Source organism: Coloeus monedula, assembly GCF_965178545.1.
Source record: "Coloeus monedula genome assembly, chromosome: 3".
NCBI classification, from domain to species: Eukaryota; Metazoa; Chordata; class Aves; order Passeriformes; family Corvidae; genus Coloeus; species Coloeus monedula.
This window is the reverse complement of record NC_138783.1, coordinates 28,624,334-28,646,059: the sequence shown is the minus strand read 5'-3', so window position 1 is coordinate 28,646,059 and position 21,726 is coordinate 28,624,334. Positions and strand designations below refer to the sequence as shown.

Genomic DNA, 21,726 nt, shown 5'->3' with positions numbered 1-21,726 from the left:
GGAAAGTGGTGTCAGTGTGGGCCTTTGTCACTCTTGTTTGAGTGAGGATGATAGTGGAGGAGCAGGCATGACATCAGTGTGGGCCCACACCTGCTGCCACAGCTGCCTGGGGCTGTGCCCCATGCCAGGGGCTGTGGGCTGGAAGATTTCCCCCGGCTCACAGGTGTTGTCTGTGCTGTTGTGGCTGCCTGTCTACTGTCTGTCAGTAACAGCGTGATGCTGGCATGACTGACACACAGAAAACCCCTCCTCCAGCACCAGGCATCCCACGGAGGGTCTTCACCACAGGGAGCCCTTCCCACAGCCCAGTGCCCCTCTGTGCCTGTCCCCAGCAAGGCCAGTGCAGACAAACAAACCGGGACTGCAGCCAGTGGCAGCTGTAGGACCTCAAGGCCTTTTTGACCTGCCACTAGCAGACAGTAGAGCAATTTCTATAAACACAAGACTTTTGTGTACATATTTTAACAGCATTTTTCTTTCAGGACGTTCTGTCATCTCTGCAACATGCTTTTAGTTCCATCCTAAATTTCCTGGGCTTTTCACTCCCTCTTCTCATCTCCTTGAGCCAAAAAAAAAGGGTCATTTTGGTGAGAAACATTTTCAGTGGTTTTCTCAGAAGCATCTGCTCTCTGCACTCTGTGGGATTATGCAGTTCAAGGCTGGTTTGTTCTCCTAGGAAATTACTTTTTCACCCCCTTCCCAAACTTACCTTCTAGATCAACATTCAGAACTTCTTTGGGCTCTGACTTCCAGAATCTATTGGTATCCTGAACTGCCCTCCCAATAAAATTAGTTCTGAATTATCCCACTGATTGTCCTGTTTTCACTTGTTTGTTGGCTTGTTATGGGAGAGGTGAAAGCTAAAGGCTGAGGAATAGATATGGGGGATCAGATATGTAGGTCTAGGGGTAAATATGTAGGGTTCTGACTGCCCAGGAAAGGCAAATGAGCATGGACAAACAGGTTTTACAGAGAGCAAAGAGCTGGTGCATTAAGGAAGGCTCATGGCAGCCAGGGATGTTTGAGATAGTGAGAATCAGCATTTCACATCCTAGCAGGAAAGAGAGAAATGTGAATTTGAACCAGACAAGAGTGCCTCAGAAAAAATGTAGTCCAGCTTGCAAAAAATAACTCCCAACCCCAAAGTAATTTATTGTTGCTCAGGCAGATAAAAGAAGCGCATAAAATTGGTTCCACAAGAAGGTCAAATTAAGTGCATGAACAAAATATAAGCATATTATATATGTGTGTGTGTGTGTATATATATATATATTCTGTTCAGTGTCTGTCATTATAGAACTGGGGATCAATCTTAACCCTTCAGGGTTTCTTGTCTTGTCCATTGGCTCTGAGCCAGACAACCTCCCTCCATGGCATTAGACTAGGGGCATGGTGAAGGAATAAAGAATTGCATTAAAACAGGAGAAAGGGAGATGGATTCACAGAGCATTATGGGCTGCCAGGTGTTTAGGTACAGGCAGAGACTTCCTCAGTCCTTGTGACGCCAGTGCTGCAGTATTAGTTCAGCCGGCTGCAAGAGAAAAGGACTACATGAGTACCACTCCTCACTTTTTTTGCAGAGAATGACTGCCTGCCTCTGTAGCTGAGGATGCAAACAGTTACTTGAGCATCCACATGGCTGCAGTTTAGGTTTCAGTTACACTGAGCTGCTTACTTGGCAAAGAGAGTTAAAGAACAACTGTATCAGCACTTGTGCTGCACAGATTTATCTAGATTTTGATGTATCTGTACAGGCTTTGTCCTCTCTTTATGGGGATTATTTTTTAACCTTGATAAAATGTAGGTGAAAACGAGCTGAATTCTTTGACACGTTATGCTCTTCACCACATATACATCCCAGCTGTGGTGCAGTATCTGCCAATAAACATTCTCACTGAATTCTTGGTGACAGTGAAAAAAATTAGGTGAAACTATCATAGTTTGCCAACGACACCAGTGAAAATGAAGCAGAATTCTGGTTCTGTATGCAAACATTCATTGAACTTGTTCATGCAATCATTTCTGCTTCCTTTTGCGCTCCACTCCAGTGACAGAATGGCTGTCAGTGTTTCCCAACAGCTGCTTCTGATGCCTGATACCATATAAGCTTAAAGACATGGAAAAGGGCAGCTTCTCTGCTGAGAAATCCTTGCTCCCATGAAAAGGGTCATGACACGATGGTGTATTTCACATCACCCAAGGCCTTTAGGAAAGGGTACAAATCACAGTGTTCCATGATTTTTTCTCCTCTTTTGTTACTCCTGGGAGGTTATTGGCAATTTTCACCAACTGCAGTCCAGCACTGCTCTAGCAGAGCTGGAATTAGATTATGGACATCACGGATTTTTAAAATTTGGGTTTCATCATTGTGCTTGGTTTGTGCCTTCCACCTCCACGACCTTGATATCCAGATCTCAGGTTCACTGTGAGGCCTACCAAAGGGCTTTGGAGCTTCTGCTTGGGTTGGGCTAACATCTCTCAGCATTAAGATAATTCGAGTGAAACCACTCTGCTCGAAAGTTTCCCAGCACAGTGCTACCATGGGTTTGCGATTTAACATGGCTCGTAACTCTTAAGCAGGATTTAACATGAGTAAGAGCTGAATGCTGAAATACAGCTGTACTGTTTCACCAAATAGGCTCAAGTTCAATTTCTCCCCACTCAATCACCCAGCTCCTCTCCCTTGAAAACATTCTTTGCCCATTCTTGGTGCCTTCATTGCCACTTACTGTTGACACTGACACGTCTTGTTTTCCAGCAAGTATTGTCTTGCTTGTGCCATCCTTTTTCTCCGTTGCTGCCAGGAGAGAAGGGACAAAGAACAATTGGGTATTTTTATGATACAAATGCTTTCCTCTAAAGTGGTAGTAAAGTGCTATCTGACATCTGCAGACTGCCCATCTCAAAAACTTGCTTTGAGCCTAAGGATTGACCCTTTATCTGTTCTGCCCTGCACCCAGACAGGAAATCTGACTCCTCCTGTGGTTTGGAGAGCCAGTACTCTCTGCACCTTTCACAGGGACCATGGCACTCACCATTCTCCTCTGCCAGCTTATACCACTGATGATGCATAGGCACCCAAGGGCAAACACCAATAAACTGCCTGCAATACTTCCTCCAATTATCACGTAGCTAATCCAAACAGGAGCTTCCTCTGTGGAAGGAAAAAAGTATTTAGACACAGAAACAAAGATCATTTTATAGATTTAGGGTTGGGGAAGGGACGTGATGCTAATTTCCATACCCACGTGGTAATGAAGGCTGATCTTTCTGTCATTGTCTTCTATGAGGTGACAGCTCCACAGCCCTGCAGCACTGATGTTCACCTCCAACTTTACTTCATGCTGCCTTGAGTTCTTAACGTCCATGTTAGTCCCATTCACACGTTCCCAGCGCAAGTAGGCATTGGGTGGGAGTGGACCAGAGACCTGGCAGGTCAGGGTCATATTGGCCCCTCTGGAGAGTGGCCCATCAGGGTTAGCTGAGACTGCAAAGGCAAGGAAAGGACATGTGAGTGAGGGGATGGGAAGATGGGTCCATCCATGCTCTTGTGGCTTGCAGGTTTCTGCAGCTCCTCTTCTTCATGACCTCTTTCTCTCACCTTTCATCACCACCAGTTCTATCTTGCTCTGCACATGCCTTCCTTGGTACTCCAGCTGGCACTGGTACTGGCCGGAATGGTTGAAATATACTTTGGGGAGCTTCACTTCTATGATGATTTCAGCATTTCTTTCAGGTATCTCAAACAGAAAGTTGCTGCTTTTTTTAGTCTCATGCAGCTCTCCTTGTGCTGTGACTTTGAAATCAAGCAGCTCATGAGCGTTTGCACCTTCCTGTTGTTTCCAGTTCAGCTGTCCTGTGAAACCTTCTTTCCATTTTATCTTCTGGGAGTTCAGATGCCATGACAAGATGACAGTGCTATCAACAGTTGCATACTTTCTTTCCAAATCTGGATTCTGAAAACCTGAATTTAGAAGAGACAAGGAATACAGAGGCAGAAAAAGCCATGGTTACGCTTCCCCATATCTACCCTTGATCCAGTGTGAGGCACACTGCACTCAGTTGAAAAAGGACTTGGAGAAAAGCCACAACATCCTCCAGGAAGGTTAAACAGTTAGTGTCTGAGAAAAAGACAGTAGAAAGATTCAAAGGTCCCAAGCACAGCAGAGCTGAGAAGAACAGACCCCGAGGAAAGGAGAAGCTTCTCCTCACCAAGCCTGGAGATGAAAATGAGCACAAGTGTGGAACAGAGTTCAGGCAGCAGAACAATCCCCAAGCTGCATTGTTGGAAGCCCTGGGAAGTCAATCCTGGGGCACCAGTGCTTGGGATGCTGGAGATTAAAAGTTAAACTCATGAGCTGAAGCGAACACTGGTTCCCAAGCCTGTGTGTGAGTTCCATTTTTGTTGTCACATACCTAGTACCTTTATAACAAAGGAGATGTTCTGATTAATCAATGGAGAGTCTGAACGGACCTGACACAGCCAGGTCCCACTGTCCGTAGCTTCCAGTTTCTTTAAACTCACTATGTATTTTTGATGGGTCTTGTTTTTTAATTCTGGTATTACTCTGTTGTTGTCGCTGTTAAACAATGTGAGCTTGAGATTGGGTAGAGGACTGGATGAGTTTTGCATTAAAATCAGTTCAGGGACTTCATTTTGCAGAAAGTGCCCATCCAAAGAGACTGTCACTGCAAGAAGAAAAAAAGCACAGACAGTAAGTCAATTCTTCTTCCTCTGAGAGAGGAACAAGTGTTACAGCAAAGAGACCATGGAGAAGTTGTGCCTTGGAGATGGAGGAGAAATGAACTGTGATAGCCCAGGACAGAAGAAATGCAGCTGGAAAAAGAATCCCAGCAGAGCTGTCTCTCCAAGCTCTATGGTCCCTTCCCCTCCTGTTGGCTAAAAGCCCTCCACTCACATTTAAAGATATGCAGTGAGATGCGGCCTTCGTGAGAGCTGGATTTACAGGTGTAGATGCCAGCGTCAGAGAGCTTCAAATCCCACATCCTCAGCTGTTTATTTTCCATCTTGACGTCAGCTCGATGAGTAGGGAAAGCTGATGCTTTTGAAAAAAGTAGGCTTGGTTAGGAGGGAAGAGGTTTCTCAGCTGTATAGAGGGAGAAGGGGTAACGAATTGCAAGCCTTACTTCTCCAAGCATTATTGTTTTCCGTCCGCCATAGAAGAGTTTTATAGTACATCCAGCTCACTGCATCCCGGGATAATTTTGAGTCAAGAGGTATGCCTGTGCATTTCAGAGTTACCTCCCCTCCTACAAGCCCAGTCTGGACTTCATTTTGCTGAGCCATACTGGAGATCAGACCTGAAAGTCAATACCCATCCAAAAAAGGCATAAGTTCACTTTCTGAAGGGTGGCTCAGTAAACACTTCCCAGCCCTCCAAAAAGATGTTGATATTTCTCCTCCCTTTCCCAGACACAGAAATTATCCTCAATTTCTGAATTTGTCACTCTTTTATCTCATCAATCAATCAATCAATCTCTTTTATTACCTGGCTAATGGTTACTCTCTTTCACATATATTCAGAGAAAAGGAAAAATACCAGTAGTTATGGTCGACTGACCATCATTTGTAATTTTGAAGTGTCAACAATTTTACTGAAACAACCTTTTTCCACTGGACAAGACTTAGTTACTCTATTGGTAGCAAAGGAAGAAGAGCACATGTCAGCCCTTCTTCACTCCCCCAACACTTGATGCAGCACTGACAAATTTGCTCACACCTTCTTCCAGTTTTTGCATGGACAAAGACTGAAAACACAGAAAAATGAAGAGATAAAGTAAAAAAGAAAGAAAGAAGGCTGACCTAATGTCACGTTCCTGTTCTTGGGATGAGGGCTATGTGACAGTAAAAGAAATAGGATGTATAAAGTTGAAGAAACATTAGGAGTGGTTTCTTGGGAGAATCCTTTCCTTTCCTTCACTGTAAAGATGGTTTCTGCAGGAGACCTTAAGAAGGAGGTGGAGTTGCCAAAGGTAAGATTGGGAATAACCACAGGGTTGTGGTCTCCTGCCTCACTACTGGTGAGCTCTCAGAGATGCCTAACCTGCAAATCCCCCAGGTGACCTGAGTACTAAAGAGGTGTAGAAGTGTAAAATGAAAAGTTTGCACGAGTTTAATGTAGGGTTTGCCAGAAGTTACATCCCTCTAAGAGGTAACCTGCAACCAATGCAGATTTTTGATAATTGCCCATGGGACTACAGAAGTTTATGATTTTGTCTTAAACTGTGAAATTAGAAATGTCATTAATAAGAGTTGGTATCTCTTGCTTTTTATTTGGTTCTAGGGTGCATAAGAGATTTCCAATCTTTCCTCTGTGACCAGAGGAATCAAAGCTGAGTATCTGAGAAATGCAGGCTTGGCCTTATTCACTGTCTTTCCTTTCTTGGAAAATGAGCACTGAAAAGTCCACCAAAGCTTATAACATTAGCAGTCAAGCTAAGTAAGCCAGTAGCATTCCATTTGTAAGGGCAAATCTGTGATGAGATTCTGAAGATTACATCACAGATGTGGTTATGCATCACAGATGTTTTTGCCCAGACAGCTGGAGGCAGTGTGGAGGGCAGTTTTCCACTCTGCTTGTTGTGTATCCTGGTTCTCACAGGACCCTCACTCCTGCATCTCTACAGGGCAGCTCCCCAAACCTGGCAATGCATCCTGGTTTTGGCTGGCAGGCTCAGCAGGCAGGCTGGGAACAACCTGAATCCCAAAGCTAAACTGTGTGAGGAGTCTTACATGGCACATCAGGGAGAGCCTAGAAATACGCCGAACGTTGTGAGGCTTGTGAAAAGGCTGTGAGAACCACGAGGGTTTGCTGAGCCCAGGACTCACCCAGGTGCAGAAGCAGGAAGGCGGCAGCCATGCAGCTCACGGCTGTGCTGCACAACTCCATCGCTGTGGGAACGCTCCTCCCGTCTGCGGAGCGCAGGGCTGGAAATGCTGTCACTGCCAAGGGATCTTATCCTGGAAGACCCAAATGCTCTGTTAATAATGTCTGATTTTCAGACCTCAGTGGATGGGACTTGTGTTCCCAGTCAGCTCCCACCATCCTTCAGTGCAGCAAAATGGAAGCTCATTGGGAAAGTCACCAGAGCCCTTTGTTTCAGCAAAGAATCCATCTGCAGCCTGCCCCTGGAGTTTGGTAATAAACATTTCATTTTACTCATCCCTAGGTTTCTGGCATTCATCAGGCAGCAGCTGTTTATACTGCCAAGAGTTCTGTGCTTTTTTACTTCTCTATGGTGGGTTATCATCACTCTTGCAGAGATTAAAGCTAAACACATACAGGGCTGCATTAGCAAGAGCACAGCCAGCTCTGCTGGAAGTAGAGAGAAGTAATTATTTCTCTCTATTTGGCACACCTGAGGTCTCATCTATGATACAGGGTACAGTTTTGGGCCCCCAGTACAGGAAGGATGCCAACAAACTGTACAGAGTTCAATGGAGGGCTAGTGAGATAGTGAGGAAGTTGGAGCACATGACATACAGGGAGAGGCAGAAAACTGGGTTTGGTAGGGAGAAGGGAACCAAGGTGGGATCTAATTTCAGTTTCCCATTATCTAAAGGATATTACCTAGAAGAATAAGCCACATTCTTCTCAGATGTGCCCAGGAGAGGAACAGGAGGCAGCAGCCATATGTTGAGCAGGGAAATGTTGACTAGATATAAGGAAAACTTTCTTCCCACTGAAGGTGGTTCAGCAATGGAATAGATGCCAAGAGATGCCAGGCAGTTTCCACCGTAGGAGACGCTCAGAAGTTACCTTGACAAGCCCTGAGCAACATGTTGTAGTTTTTGATAGGAGAATGGACTGGAGACCTCCCAATATTCCTTGCCATCTAAATATTTCTGTGTGATTTTGTGATTCTATGATTACAGCCATCTTTAGGCTGTTATTAATGTTTTTCTTCAGGTTTGGGTTTGGTTTTTTTTTTTTTTTTTTTACTTCTTACCTTAAAAATCTCAATAACCAGCAAGTCTGGTGTTGGAAAGACCTGCTTGACTTCTTAGGACTATTCAAAGAAAAGTATGTGGAGAAGGGAGGAATGAAGTCCAAAAGAAGAAGTTGCATTAATGGTAGCAAAACCTTAAGTGGGAACTGGAAGCTAATGATCATGTTAAGGTGAGTTATCAAATTAGATGCAGTTTCTGACTGTAGCAGAGACCAGGTGCTGGTGACAGCTGCAGCTGGGTGGGCTGACAGGTGAAGGAGACCGTGATTGCTGGTGCAAGGACACTACAGAGTTCTCCATCCCTAAACCAAGGCAAAAATCACAGAAGGGAAGCCAAGCAGGTTAAATGCTCTGGGGAGTGAGCAAGCCAGTGAGATGACCTCACTTCTGTGAAAGCAGGCAGTCCCCATGTCAGGAGTGTGACAGACTGAAGGCTGGAGTCATAATGGGATTAAACTCAAAAGAAATGCATGAATAATTTTCTACAATATTTATATGTATGATGTGCAATATTAAGTATAATATATTCTATTGGAGGGTAATTTATATTGATATTAATTGAAATGATCAGAGCATGTGAAGCTATCAAAGAGTAGATGAAAACATCAGCACTACATTTAAATGGAGATCAGGTCAGCGTGACATCTGACATCCAGACTGATGTACACACATGCACAGATGAAAAATGTTTGTGCAAGAGCAAGACAGCAGCCATACACACCATCAGAAGAGAAACAGGTGGCAAAGACACAGTCAGAGGAGATTTGTGGCTTCCCTCATACAAAGCAAAAAACCCATCCCAGGACAGGAAATACTTGCATGAGCTGTTTTCTGTGAAAATTGTAAAACAAAGGAGCCAGTGCATATACGATTGGAGATCAATCCTAACAAGATGCTGAGGCAGTGATGAAGCAGTTTGCTGGGTTAAACTACAGAATAAAGAAAGGGGCACTAACAAGGCATCTGTATGCATCTCACTCTGAAGGAACATCGATAACTGAGAACTGGCACAGGGCCCTGAGGAAGATCCATTCCTGAGGTGACAGGAGAAACCTCATCCCTGCTGTGAAATCTCGCATCACCTGCTTTTGTGGGATGAAGGAGTCAGCCCCCGCTCTAAAGTAATATCTGTGAATTAACAGTTCAGTGATGGGTTTCAAATATTTTAAGTCATTAAACTTTATATAAAACCTGAAGGTAATGGAACAAGTAAAAATTAATGAAATCGCTGAGTCACACCTCATAATTTTGTTTTGACTGGGAATCTCTATTCTCCTGTCATATGGCTTCAGTTTGTTCTTTGCCTTCTTGCTTCCTGGTTATTGAGCAAAACCACACAAGCAGAGCACCGTGGGACTGGTGAACTGATGACCTTGTGCAGCTTGTAGATGCAGATTGATGCATCTTTGTTCTTCTGTTTCTTCTCATGGTTTCACAACTTCTGCATTCCCACTTTGTTCACACTAATCTTTGTATTTCTGTGGCAGATCTCCACAGTGCAATGTTACCACCTACATGTTACAAGTCAGTGGGGAAAATGGGTTGCCTTCAGCTAGGATTTCTTTTGCACACTTTCCCTCTCTCCCTGTTTATTTCTACTTCTCATGCATGCCACTTCCTATTCCCCCCTGCCTTTCTATCTGCTTCTGCATCCCTCCAGGCCAGATCACAGGCAGTGCTGCTCCGGAGTTCACAGATCTCAGTGAGCAAGGCTCTGCTGTCTTAACCGAGCAAGCTGCTCTCATTAGCGGATGCTTGTAGCAGACCCAAAGCCTCCTTACAGGCAGCCCAGCTGTATCTTACGGTGGTACTCATAAATTAAGCGGTGTCACAGAATGTCCCCAGGCACTGGAACATACTCATCAGTCCTGTTAAATTGCTAGTACATTTCCTGACACATTTTTGGCCAGGGACAACTCTTGCCCTCCCAAGCAACTCTTGGGATGCATTTAGGTGTTAGCATGGGCCAGGAACCTCTCCTATTAGGTGGCTGGCATGTGGCCAGTTCGTTTTGGAGGTTAAGTGAGTTTAATAGCCCAGACCATCTCATGCCAGCTGGCCTCTGTGCCAGAAACAGTCCAGGCGTACTTGATTTATTAGCACGTCTAGCGACGGAGGAGCAGGGCTCCCTCCCAAGTGAACATTGATTTCCATTTCATTTTAACTTCCCCCTCTTACTGAACTGGTTTAATTTCCTTCTTGACTTATTTTAATGATCCCTGCCTCTCTGAGGGATAGGAAAAGGAGAGCTGAGGTGGTGAGTAGGCTTGCTCCAGAGAATGATGCCTGCAGGACCAAGCCAAGCCTGGAGAACATCTGCTTGAGAGCAGGGCTGGCAGCCCCTCTCTCCCTCCAGCTCTGAACACCAGTGGGTGATGGCTACAGAGACCTCTCCACAGGCTGGCACTGGCATGACACAGGAGGAAACTTAAATTTAAAAAAACCCCAACAAATAAAAACTTGGCAACCACTCCTGATGCAGAGCAGGCCGTCTCCCTTTCTCGGTGTGCTCCTGTGCCTCTTTCTTGCAGTGTGGCTTTGTTTTCTCCTCTCGCTCTTGCTTGTGGCTGTGCTTTTGATCTGGCAGCAGCTCGTTCTGCCGGGGCCCCCCAGCCCTCCCCCCACACCAGGGCTTTACACCTCAGCTTCCGCTGTGGCATTTCCCCTTGTGGTGCCTGCTGGGCGAGGGCTCAGGGATGCAGCTGCCTCTTGCCCTGCTCGAGAGTTAGGCTTGGCTGTGGGGCTCTGGGCTAAAGGGGTTCACCTCTCCTCAGTTAAAAAATTTAAAACAAAGCTGACTCAGCTCTTTTACCAAATAGCAGTTTCTTTGAATTTACTTCTTAACGTTAAAGCAAACGTCAGGTGAGCAGCAGGCAGGGTAAGAGACCAAGTGCAATGAAAATAGGCAGCAGAGAGCCAAGTTATGACAGCAGTGAAGGTCATTTCGCGGTACCTACTGATCCCCTGGACTGTCTGACCCTGCTTCCATTTCCTCCTGAGCACCTCTGTCTGCTCATCTGAGAGCAGCTACCACCCTCACGTTGGAGCTGCTGGGAGAGGGAAGTGCTGGAGCAGGGTCTTTGGGGTCACACAGGTGAAAGCAGCTGAACCTCCCTGAGACATGTCCCACCATCAGGACAAGGCAGAGTGGTGAGGCCTCTGTGTCAGCACCAGCTGAACTCCCTTCAGCCATAAAGAACCCCATGCCCAGTCATATGCCTGGAACCATGTGGAGGCCACAAGAAGTGTCTCCATCTCCACAGCTCAGGCTCCTCCCTTCTGGCCTAGGGGGAAGCCAAGACCTGCCTTTCTAAAGCCACCGGAGGCTGTGACTAATCAAGGCACTGTGATGCACTCTGAAATCAGGTCCTCCATCACCCTTCCAAGCCCTGTATGTGCTTGGGATGACATTTGGGTACCATCCCTCCTTCATTTTGCTCTGGTGAATACAGGCTCCCCACATGAGGCTGTGGCAGATCAGGTGGGCACTGTCCCTGGGTGCTCAAGAACCTCTAGTAGGAATGAGGTGGATGCTCAGTTTCGATGAGCCAAGCCCGGCTGTGCTGCAGGCAGCTTTGGCAGACATGTTTGTGAGACACTGGGGAGGATAAAGGAAAGGTCGGGGAGACCTTGTTGCAGCCTTTCTGTACTTAAAGGGATCTCATAATAAAGATGCAGAGCGACTTTTTACATGGACAGATAGTGATAGGAGAAGGGGGAACGGTTTTAAACTAAAAGAGGGTAGGTTCAGATCAAATGTTAGGAAGAAATCTTTTGCTCCAAGAGTGATGAGGCACTGGCACAGGTTGCCCAGAGAAGCTGTGGCTACTCCATCCCTGGAAGCGTTCAAGGCCAGGTTGGATGAGGGGCTTTGAGTGACCTAATCTAGTAGGTCACTGTGGCAGGGTTGTTGGAATGAGATATTCTTTAAAGGTGCCTTCCAATCCAAACGATTCTGTGATCCTGTGATTCTAACCTGCACCAGGGACTGTTGAGTCCACTATGAAGTGTAGAACACTGAGTAGTAACCTGAACTCAACCTTAATGCACCACGTGGAGGAAGGAATATCTGAGGTGGCTGATAGAGGTTGAGTACGCCACCTGAAAGTTGAAAAATTCAACCAGAAATGAAACTCCTGCTTTCAACTGCGCAGCAGCCCATGAAAGGGGAAAACAAGTCTCTTTTCTGTTGTCCTTAAACTGAAAGGATCCCTCTTTTTCCAAGAAATCCTGCTCACTCAGCCCTGAGCTAATGGATCAGGCTGCATTGGCAGCTAGTGTCAGGCAGTGAGCCAGTCAGCCTGGATTAGCAGAACAGACCCCTCCGGTTTCAGCACGTACAGATGTAAGCAGACATCCTTACTTAGCTAGAAACTGGCATCTTCTTATTTTTGCAGGTTTTTTTTAGAACAAAGTTCCCCTTCCTGGAGGGTACATGGAGAAGGTGATAGCAAGTGGCAGCTGGTAGAGGGCTGCTCCCCAGTGCATTTGCAGCCCTTGGGTGATATGCAGTCACCAGTGACAGGCCCTCATATAGGACATATTTCCCTATATATGGGTTTAAAGATCCATGACATCCCCAGGCTCTGAGGCAGGTTGAGCTCTTCATAGCTCCCTTTTTTTCTGCCCCTTTCAGAGAAAAATCCAGGAAGACAAAACAGTTTTTAGTTCAAATTAAAAGGCCTCGGAGAATTGCACAGCCAGAAGTATTATCAAGTCAAAGATTTAAGGTGGTTTTGCAACAGACCTTGAAGCGAGGCAAAGCCAATCCATCTGCGCCAAAACACAACTTGAGTAGAGTAATAAAGTTCGTAGCATTCAAAAACCCGAAAACAGGCTGGCGTCTTAGCAAAAGAAAGAGTTTCCTTACCTCTTTTCTCTCAGCCTCTGTGCTTCTGTCTCCTTGTGTTTGTCACCTGCCGTAGTTGATCTCACCCAGCTACAGCTGAACCAAAAGAGGAATGAAGTTAATGTTCAGCAAGCAGATGTTTGGTTGGCCTTGATGTCTCCTCCTCTCCAGCTGGAGTGACAGCAAGGTCTTGCTGCCGGCCCAGGTTCTGCTGACATCCGCTGACTTCTCTCGGCAGATGGTGATTTTCCAAAGGCACGTGATTTCGGCTCTGGGTGTGAACAGAAATGGACCTTAGCGGAAGGCGATGTATGGCAGCGGTGGGGAGAATGAGTGTGCAAAACAGAGAGAGCCTATTGGCCATATGGCAGCTGGTGGAGGCCGTGACGGGGCTGAAACTAGAAATGAATGGTTGGGAGCTGGTTCTGCTCTGCTGAGGAGGAAAGCTCACAAACTAACAGGTGAGCTGGGCAGATCCGGACCCAGCCCGCACCTCCTGCACTCTGTAAGAGTCATCTGAGCTCCATTTCCCAGCCGGTCTCCTGCACCACCACTAAGAGGAGGCACCTCTGAGGAGCTGACCCCAGCCCCACCTGTCTGTGCAGTATGTCTGAGGTTTAGGGTGAGATGAGATAATATTTTCTTTATGGCAGTGATGGCTTTACCTTGGCTGTCTGGCAGCACCCACCCAGCTGCTCTCTCATTCCCCGTCCTCAGCAAGGCAGGGGGAGAAGATATAAAACACCCTCTCAGGTCAGGATAAGGACAGGGAGAGCTCTCCCCAGCATTATCATGGGCAAAACAGACTTAACTTGGGGAAAGGCTAATTTAATTTATGGCAAATTAAAAACAAATAAATTGATAAAATTAAGTGATAAATTAAAAAAACCCCACAACTAAAAAAGCTTCTCCCACCTCTCTTTTCTCCACAGGCTCCACTTCACAGCTGACTCTTTTGTCCCTCCTTCCTCCCCCAGAGTGTCACAGGGGGACAGGTCATGGGAGTTGTGGTCAATTCATAGCACTCCATCTCTGCTGCTTCTCCTATTAATGCTGTTTCACTGTGGTGTCCTTCAAGAAATGTTCAGATGTGGGTGCCTCCCAAGGACTGCAGCTCTTCATGTTCATCTTGACATTAGAAAGACTTTTTTTACAGTGAAAACAATCATTCACCAGAACAACCTCCCCAGGGATGTGGCAGAGTTGCCATTGCTGGAGGCTTTCAAGGTGTGACTGGGCAGGGTGCGAGATAACCTCATCTAGGAACCCAGCGCGGGTCCTCCACAGGCCACAGCTCCTGCCAGAAAACCTACTGGCTCTCCATGGGCTGCAGGGGAATCTCAGCTCTGGCACCTGGAGCACCTCTTGCCGCTCCTTCTCCCCTGGTCTTGGTGTCTGCAGGGCTGTTTCTCCCACGTATTGTCCTTCCTGTCTCCCACAGCTGCTGCGCACAGGTTTTTACCCTCTGTTAAATACACTGTCACAAAGGTGCCACCAGCATCAGTGATAAGCTCAGCCTTGGTCTCCAGTGGGTCTGTTTTGGGGATGTCTGGACGTGGCTCTGACTGACATGGGGCCAGCTCCTTTTCACGTCTCACAGAATCCACCGATGCAGCCCCTCCAGTACCAAAACCTTGCCCTGCAAACCCAATATAAGGTTACTCATTGGTAGGTAACCTGTACCAACCTGTACTGCTACTGAATCTCAGCTGTTTCCCTTCTCTGTAGGGTGGAGGAGGGGGCTTTTGTGGTTTTCCACCCACATTTGGTCTCTCTCTCTCTCTCTGAATCCCAGCCTCAGCCAAGGTGGCGGAAACCCACTGAGCCCCAGACACAGCTGAGATTTCATCTCTGTGCCACCCACTCTTCTCCTTTTGGCAGTGACTTGCCCTTTGTCTGGAGGGTGGGGGTCCAAGATGCCACCAGGCTTTGGGGGGAGCAGGGACAGACATCCACAGCAGTGAGGTTTGCAATGTGCCACCAGCTGTGACAGGAACAGTGCTGATCTGGCCTCGAGTGCAAGAGCTTCTCCACTGGTTGAGACTTTGGAGAAAAATGAAGATGTTCCACCTCAGACAGGAAGTCACCTGCATGAGACAGGAACTTCCCAGTGTGGGATGCAAACACTGGGGTGGGATGGGATGGGATGGGATGGGATGGGATGGGATGGGATGGGATGGGCACTCTTCTAGTGTCCAGAACTTGTGAAAACCCTTTTTGGAGACACAGCTCTCCTGCGAGAACCTAATGCGTCATATCAGCATCTTCAAAACTCTCTCACATGTCAAATAGAAATGTCCTTTCTGGTCCCCAGCTGCCAGAGAGGGGCTGTCCTGGGGGAAAAAAAAGAGTTAAAAAACCTCAGGTTGGGATTTTAAGGCCGTGGCATCTCAGTGCTTGGGGATCTGGGGCATTGAGCTGATGCTTCAGTTTGCACAGATTCTGGCTTTCATTTTGTCTCCCCAGCACGCTGTAATGCAGAAACATTGGCTTGTTTTTAAACAGTTGGTTTATGTCACTGCAAATATCTACCAGAAATAGCATTCCCTGAAGGGGGAAATTGCAAAATGCACTTGAACTTGCTGCAGAGTTGCAAGGAGAAGCAGGGCTGTGGGTCTGAGGTGACAAAGCTGCAGGCTTGTCATGTTGTGAGAATGCCTGTTCTGCATCCACTGTCACCCTAGGGTGGGGATCCATCTCTTGGAGCTGCTACAGTTGTGCAGTGAACAGGTACCTCTGGGACCAAGGGTCACAGCGTGCAGTGACGTGTTTGTACCACTTTCATCCAAGCATCTCAAAGCACTTTGCAAGCATTAATTAAACATCAGAATCCAGAAGGGATGAATAATATTAGCCAGTCAGTCTCTCTTCTGAATGTAATATTCCTCATAAATATTTAACTGGTTTTTAAGTTCTTTGCACGTCTGGTTCTCACCTCGCTGGGACAGTTGCTGTACTGCACCCCTGGGGAAAGGGGGCTCATCCAGCATCACACACTGACCCTGTGGCACAGTGAGAACAGTCTGAGTGCTACACATGGCTCTCCCCCCACAAATCAGTGGCTGTCATGTTTCCCTGCTTTATCCCCTGCAGAGACACTTTGTGCTGTCTCTCTTTGCTCTAATCCCATCACCAGCAATATTTTTGCAAGCTGCGGTTGGAGAGAAACAGATCCTCTCAGCGGAGAGAAGAAGCTTCCAGGCTGTGCTGGGTGATGGTCACAGTCTGCAGAGACACTGAGTCTCTCCAAGGAAGTGAGATAAAGGTAGAAAAGGGTCACAGAAATCAGATGTTGAGAAAGACCTTTTAACTGGCTTCACTGGAAAGCCAAGGTGCCTCCAGAGATCGTCTCCTTAAAACCAAGTTCCCTGCACATCAGTGGGGACTATGACTGTGCCTCTGTAGTCTGACAGGTGAAAGATACGCAGGTATGTTGGAAAATTAGTGATTGCTCAGTGGTGTTGGAGAGAAGGAAGGACAGGTGTTTGACACAGCATAAAAAACAGATCTTCAGGCACCTGACTGTCAGCGACTGTCAGCAGCTTCAAAGGCCAGCAGCATTCTCTTTGCAACAGAATAGCTGGCACCTGGTGAGCTTCTCGGGGGGCATTTCTGAGGCTAGATGTGGGAGCTAGAAACAACAAGGTGGCTGTTGAGGGGGCCCAGTGATTTGCCCCAGCACAGCTGTGTTCCTCAGAAAGGGGGAAGGCTGGGGAGAGATACCTCTCTGCAGGCACTTGGAAGCCTGAAGTGGGAAGAAAGGACACTCTAAGCAGGTATCATACAGGTTCATTTGCTGATCACAGTGGAAAACCAGGAACCCTCCAGAGATGTTTTTCATGAGCAAGGGATCCACTGTGTTTACTCAGGAGGTGTGGAGTCTGATGGAGGAAGGCTAGCCAGGTGTGCTGGGAAGTCAGGGACTGCTTGGAGGGCACTGGACAGAGGAATCAAGAATCACTACCTATGGAAGTGTGTCACCAGAAGTGACAGGAGCTAAAGCAAGCCTAACCAAAACCAATCCCATGTTAAGGACGTGTGCGAAACTCAACAGGCAGGAGAGAGGTGGCTGGGGGAGTTTTTAAGGACCTGTATGGGATACATATTGCTTACTATCTCACTATTAATGACCTCGGCAGAAGCAAGGGGGAGAAGCTGGCGACACTAATTGTTTTGATGCCCAGCTGGAGGTGTTTCATCAGCACAGAGGGTCTGGAATACCGCACTGGAAGCAGCTCGGGGCTCAGAGCGTTGAAGCGGGACGCAACACAACGACCCACGCTTGCCCGGCCGAAAGCAAGGGGAGAGCTGGGCCCGACAGCGCGGGCGGGTGCGGGCGGCAGTGCGGGGAATCCGCCGCACACGGCACTAGATGGCGGCATTGGCTCGGGACAAGGGGCTGCCGCGGACAGCGGAGTCACGGAGTCACAGGCAGGTTGGCGTTGGAAGGAACCTTAAAGATCATCCAGGCCAGCATCCTGCCCTGGGCAGGAACACCTTCCAATAGACCACGATCCAACCTGGCCGTGAACACTGCCGCGGATGGGGCATCCCCGGCTTCTCTGGGCAACCTGTTCCTGCATCTCGCCACCTTCACAGTGAGGAGTTTCTTCCTTATAGCTAATTCAGGATTTTGAAGGGCTGGGGAGTGCCTGAGCAGAGGGTCCTAACTGAGCTCCTGACAGCCCCCAAGGCTTGTTAGGGAGCTTGCTGGTGCGTCCTTCTTGGTCCAAAACCTGTGTCATTTTCCATGCAAAAAGGGGGAATGCTGACCTGGTGACAAGAGAGAAGACACACAGTGCTTGTAAAAGAAGAGGACCATGAGAAACCTCAGTAAGAATGAGAATTACCAAATCCTTGTAAAATCTGCCCTTGTGTGTGACCTCCTGTGTTCCTGGGCGCCAGGAGTGTCCTGCATCCTCCCACCATGAGACCCTGTGAGACCCATCCGTTCAGGTGGGAGTGACAGCCTTTTCAGATCACACCAAATGACAGCTTCTGGAGGGAGTCACATTGAACTGGCAGGCCAGCGGGATGGAAACCTAGGAGAGAAACTCTTGAGCATGATGGAATCCACAACTATGAAAAGACTGTCCCAGATGCTTTGGAACTTAGTGGGTGGCACAAGATGCAGTACCCAGAACAACAGCATTCCCATAAGGAGCTTGGTTTGACAGTTTTGCCTTTAGAAGGCAAAATGAAAAACCCAATATATTTTGGGTTTATTCATCGAAGTGTTGAAGAAATACAAGCAGAGTACCAAGTCACGGGGGTTTTTTCAGGATTGGTGCTGATATTGTTCCCATAAATTTGACAAGCAAGTATAAAACCCAGTGTGCCTTAGTATCCTACATAATTCGAGATCTGGTTTTAACTTTTTATTGTTTTTAAAAGGCTGTGCAGAATGCATAAAGACCACAATAGGTGTGCTTTTCTTGTTGTTCCTTTGTCAGATTATGCTATTTGCTAGCACTTAGCCTCTCACTGTAAATCCCTCAGAAATCTGGGATGCAGAACATCTGGACATAGTTACGATTTTTTCTAATGATGCTGATCTTTCTTACTGAAAAAAAATTAGTTTGGGATTAAAGATTTTCTTCCTATTCCTTCTGGAGGAATCCTACACAAAGGAATTTGCATGCATAACACTTTCTTTGCATTCCTTAAGCCCTCCTCTCTGCTAAAAGGGAATCCACTGGATTTCCTGTGTTTTTTAAAAAGTTTTCATCCACTGTGCAATGAGTTTTTGTGGCAAGGTCTAGGTAGCTGGGGAACAACAGAGCTGGCTTCTGTGAGAAGCTACCAGAAGCTTCCCCTGTGATAGATACAGCCAGTGCCAGCTGGCTCCAAGACAGACCCATTACTGGCCAAGGCTGAGCCCATGGGTGATGGTGGTAGAGCCTCTGGGATAACACGGTTAAGAGGGATGAAAAAGAAAATTAACAACTGCAGCCAGAGAGAGGAGTGAGGATATGTGATAGGAATAACCCTGCAGACACCAAGGTCAGTGCAGAAGGAAGGGCAGGAGGTGCTCCAGCCACCAGAGCTGAGATTCCCCTACAGCCCATGGTGCAGCCCATGGTGAGGCAGGATGTCCCCCTGCAGCCCATGGAGGTCCATGGGGGAGCAGAGATCCACCTGCAGCCCGTGGAAGAGCCCCATAGCAGAGCAGGTGAATGCTCAAAGGAAGCTGTGACCCTGTAGGAAGCCCACACCGGAGCAGGGTCCTGGCAGGACCTGTGGCTCTGTGGAGAGAAGCCCACACTGGAGCAGGCTTGCTGGTGGGACTGGTGACCCCATGGGGGACACCCACTGGAGCAGTTTGTGAAGAACTGTGGCTTGTGGGAAGGACTCGTGGGAGAAGTTGGTGAAGGGCAGTCTCCTGTGGGAAGGACCCCACACTAGAGCAGGGGAGGAGTGTGAGGAGTCCTCCCTCTGAGGAGGAAGGTGGGGCAGAGATAACATGGGATGAACTGACTGCAACCCCCATTCCCTGTCCCCCTGCGCTGCTGTGGGGGAGGAGGTAGAGAAAATTGGGAGTGAAATTAAGCCTTGGGAGAATGGAGGGTGGGATGGAGGAGGTCTTTTAAGATTGGAGTTTATTTTCTCAATATCCTGCTTTGATTTGATTAATTGGTAATAAATTCAAATAATTTCCCCATGGCAAGTCTGTTTTGCCTGTGATGACAATCAGTGAGTGATGTCTCCCTGTCCTTATCTGGACCAACAAGCCTCTTGTTATACTTTCTGTCTCCCTTACAGTTAGAGAAAGGAGTGATAGAGTGGCTTTGGTGATTTGACCCAGCCAGGTTCAACCACCACATTCTGGTATGCTGAAAATATTTATCTGGGTTTTGTACCTGTAGCTGTATCCTTAAGGAAAAGCATCAGGTCTCTTTCCTTCATGTGTCATTTGCTCTATTTCCTGTTTCTATTTATTGACTCCACTTGAAACAGATTTCCAGATTTGTTTGCTTTATTGTACAGACTCTTGGTCCTTCCACCTCAACTCTACTGACTTGCCTTGTGCCATCTTGATTTGGAAATATTTTCGTATTTCCTAAGAAGGAAAATCTAAACTGCATAAATACTTCCAGGCTTTTGCTCACTGTAACTGCACCGTGTCAGGCATCTGCCTGTCATGACAGGCACAGTGAACAGCTGGGTACAAGCTCAGTGTTGTTGAACTTCTGTCAGAGGAGCAGACAAAACATCAAAGGGCTGGGTGGAAGTAATGCAGAGAAAGGCTCTGTGTCTCTGTGTAAACCAGCACCGCTCCCCTGCTGGGCTGCTGCCTCCTCTTCCAGAGCAAAGGACCCAAGCAGAATTGACCATAGAGATGGTCACTGTCAGATGGAAACTGCCAGAGAGAAAGTCCCAAAATCTGGGATTTGTACCTGAAAGGCAGTGAGTCAGGAGGGGATGGGGAAACAACAAAAAAGGGGATGTGATAAAACGTGGTAAAATAATGACCATCCAAGGTATGATAGATCTGTGAGTCCCTCTTTTCCCAGCCTTTGTGACAGGAGAAAAGAAAAGAGATGGTGAAAGTGGAAAGCTTTCAATTCAAAACTGAGAGAGGAACCATTTTCACACAGCGAATGAGCAGATCTGAGGACTGATTGCCAGAGGAAGCCAGAGAGTACAAGGAAAAAGGGAGGTTTAAAGACAGACCAGGTGCAAATCTGAGCAATGAGAGCATCCAGGCTGGTAACAGGTAATGCTGAAAGTGTTACCCACAGGAGGAAAGAGCATCCCATTGTGTGTGAGAAGAGAGAGCAAACCACTGCCAGGCACTGAGAGAATATGATGTGGTCCTGATGAATATTGGATTGCCCCTCAGCCCCACAGGGGCTAACCAACCTCTTCTCTACCTCCAAAGCATCTGGCAGAGAGAGGTGATTGAGATAGACAGATCACTCCAACCTGAAAAAAAATTGCAGCATTATCATCTGCCTAGGAAGATGCTGGTACCACACTGGACTGTCTTGCCTTATGTTGGTTCTGCTCCACGGTCTGCCTGAAATTGCATGGGGTGGTTGAAGCAGACAAGTCTACCTCACAGCTCTGCTGCACTTCTCTAGGATTCAGTGGAGAAAGGGGTGTCATTTTCAGTAAAACACAGGGATAGCTGAGTAGCTGAAGAGCTATGGAGTCCAGATGTGCTCCCTGGAGTGGGCTAGTTGTGACTTTTGGGTGCTGCTGCACTATCTACAGTCTAAGTATCCCAGAGTGGATTCACTACCTGAGTGCCTGAACCTTTTGGGGAGAGAAGGTGAGAGCCACACAGTAAGAAGGTCTGTTCATGTACCTGCTGAAATCATGAAAAGCTGGCCTGGCTGTGGTGACCTTCTCTCAAGTCAAGAGAATCTTCCATCCTGAACATGGAGCAGCCACAGCCTGGAGACTCATATGGGAGAAATCACACGTGACTCTCGTTACCAATAAGTGTTTCTTCTGGGGTGGCATTCAATGGCTGTGCAAGAGCAGCACCACAGTCCTCCGTGGCTGTTCAGAGGGGACGTGAAGAGCATTCTCTGACTACCTGAAACCTAAACACACTGAAGGTCTTGAGAGGTAGGGCCTGGCAGACTTGTGCTTACATTGCTAAGTACATCCTTAGCAGGAGGAGCGTGACAAAGAGCCATAACATCACTTGTAGATCTTTCAGGAAAATGTGAGGACTAAAGGAATAAATGAATGAATGAACAAGGACAGCCAGATGGGAGAAAAAAAGAAAAGAAGCCTCTCAAACACAGCAAAAAGGAGAGACTGAACCTGTGATTCTTCCTTCTCTAGTGGCATTTAATTTCCCCTTCCCCACTGTGAAAATGTCAGAAATGAACAGGCAACTTCAATAGAACAGAACTGAAAGAGAAAGAGAAGGCAGCAAAAGCCTTAGAAAT

The 21,726-nt window shown here is 47.2% G+C and overlaps 1 protein-coding gene across 1 annotated transcript; it reads right to left on the bottom strand.

The window, feature by feature from the left end:
- Positions 1-1,392: 1,392 nt before the first annotated feature.
- Positions 1,393-6,911, bottom strand: CD4 (CD4 molecule; the record flags this gene model as incomplete). The annotated part of the gene is made up of 9 exons (XM_082277380.1): positions 1,393-1,531; positions 2,730-2,797; positions 3,036-3,154; positions 3,245-3,487; positions 3,602-3,964; positions 4,417-4,689; positions 4,920-5,063; positions 5,149-5,322; positions 6,851-6,911. 9 exons carry the CDS (start codon positions 6,909-6,911, stop codon positions 1,519-1,521), a joined length of 1,458 nt encoding a protein of 485 aa, XP_082133506.1. The 3' UTR covers positions 1,393-1,518.
- Between the last annotated feature and the right edge of the window lie 14,815 nt (positions 6,912-21,726).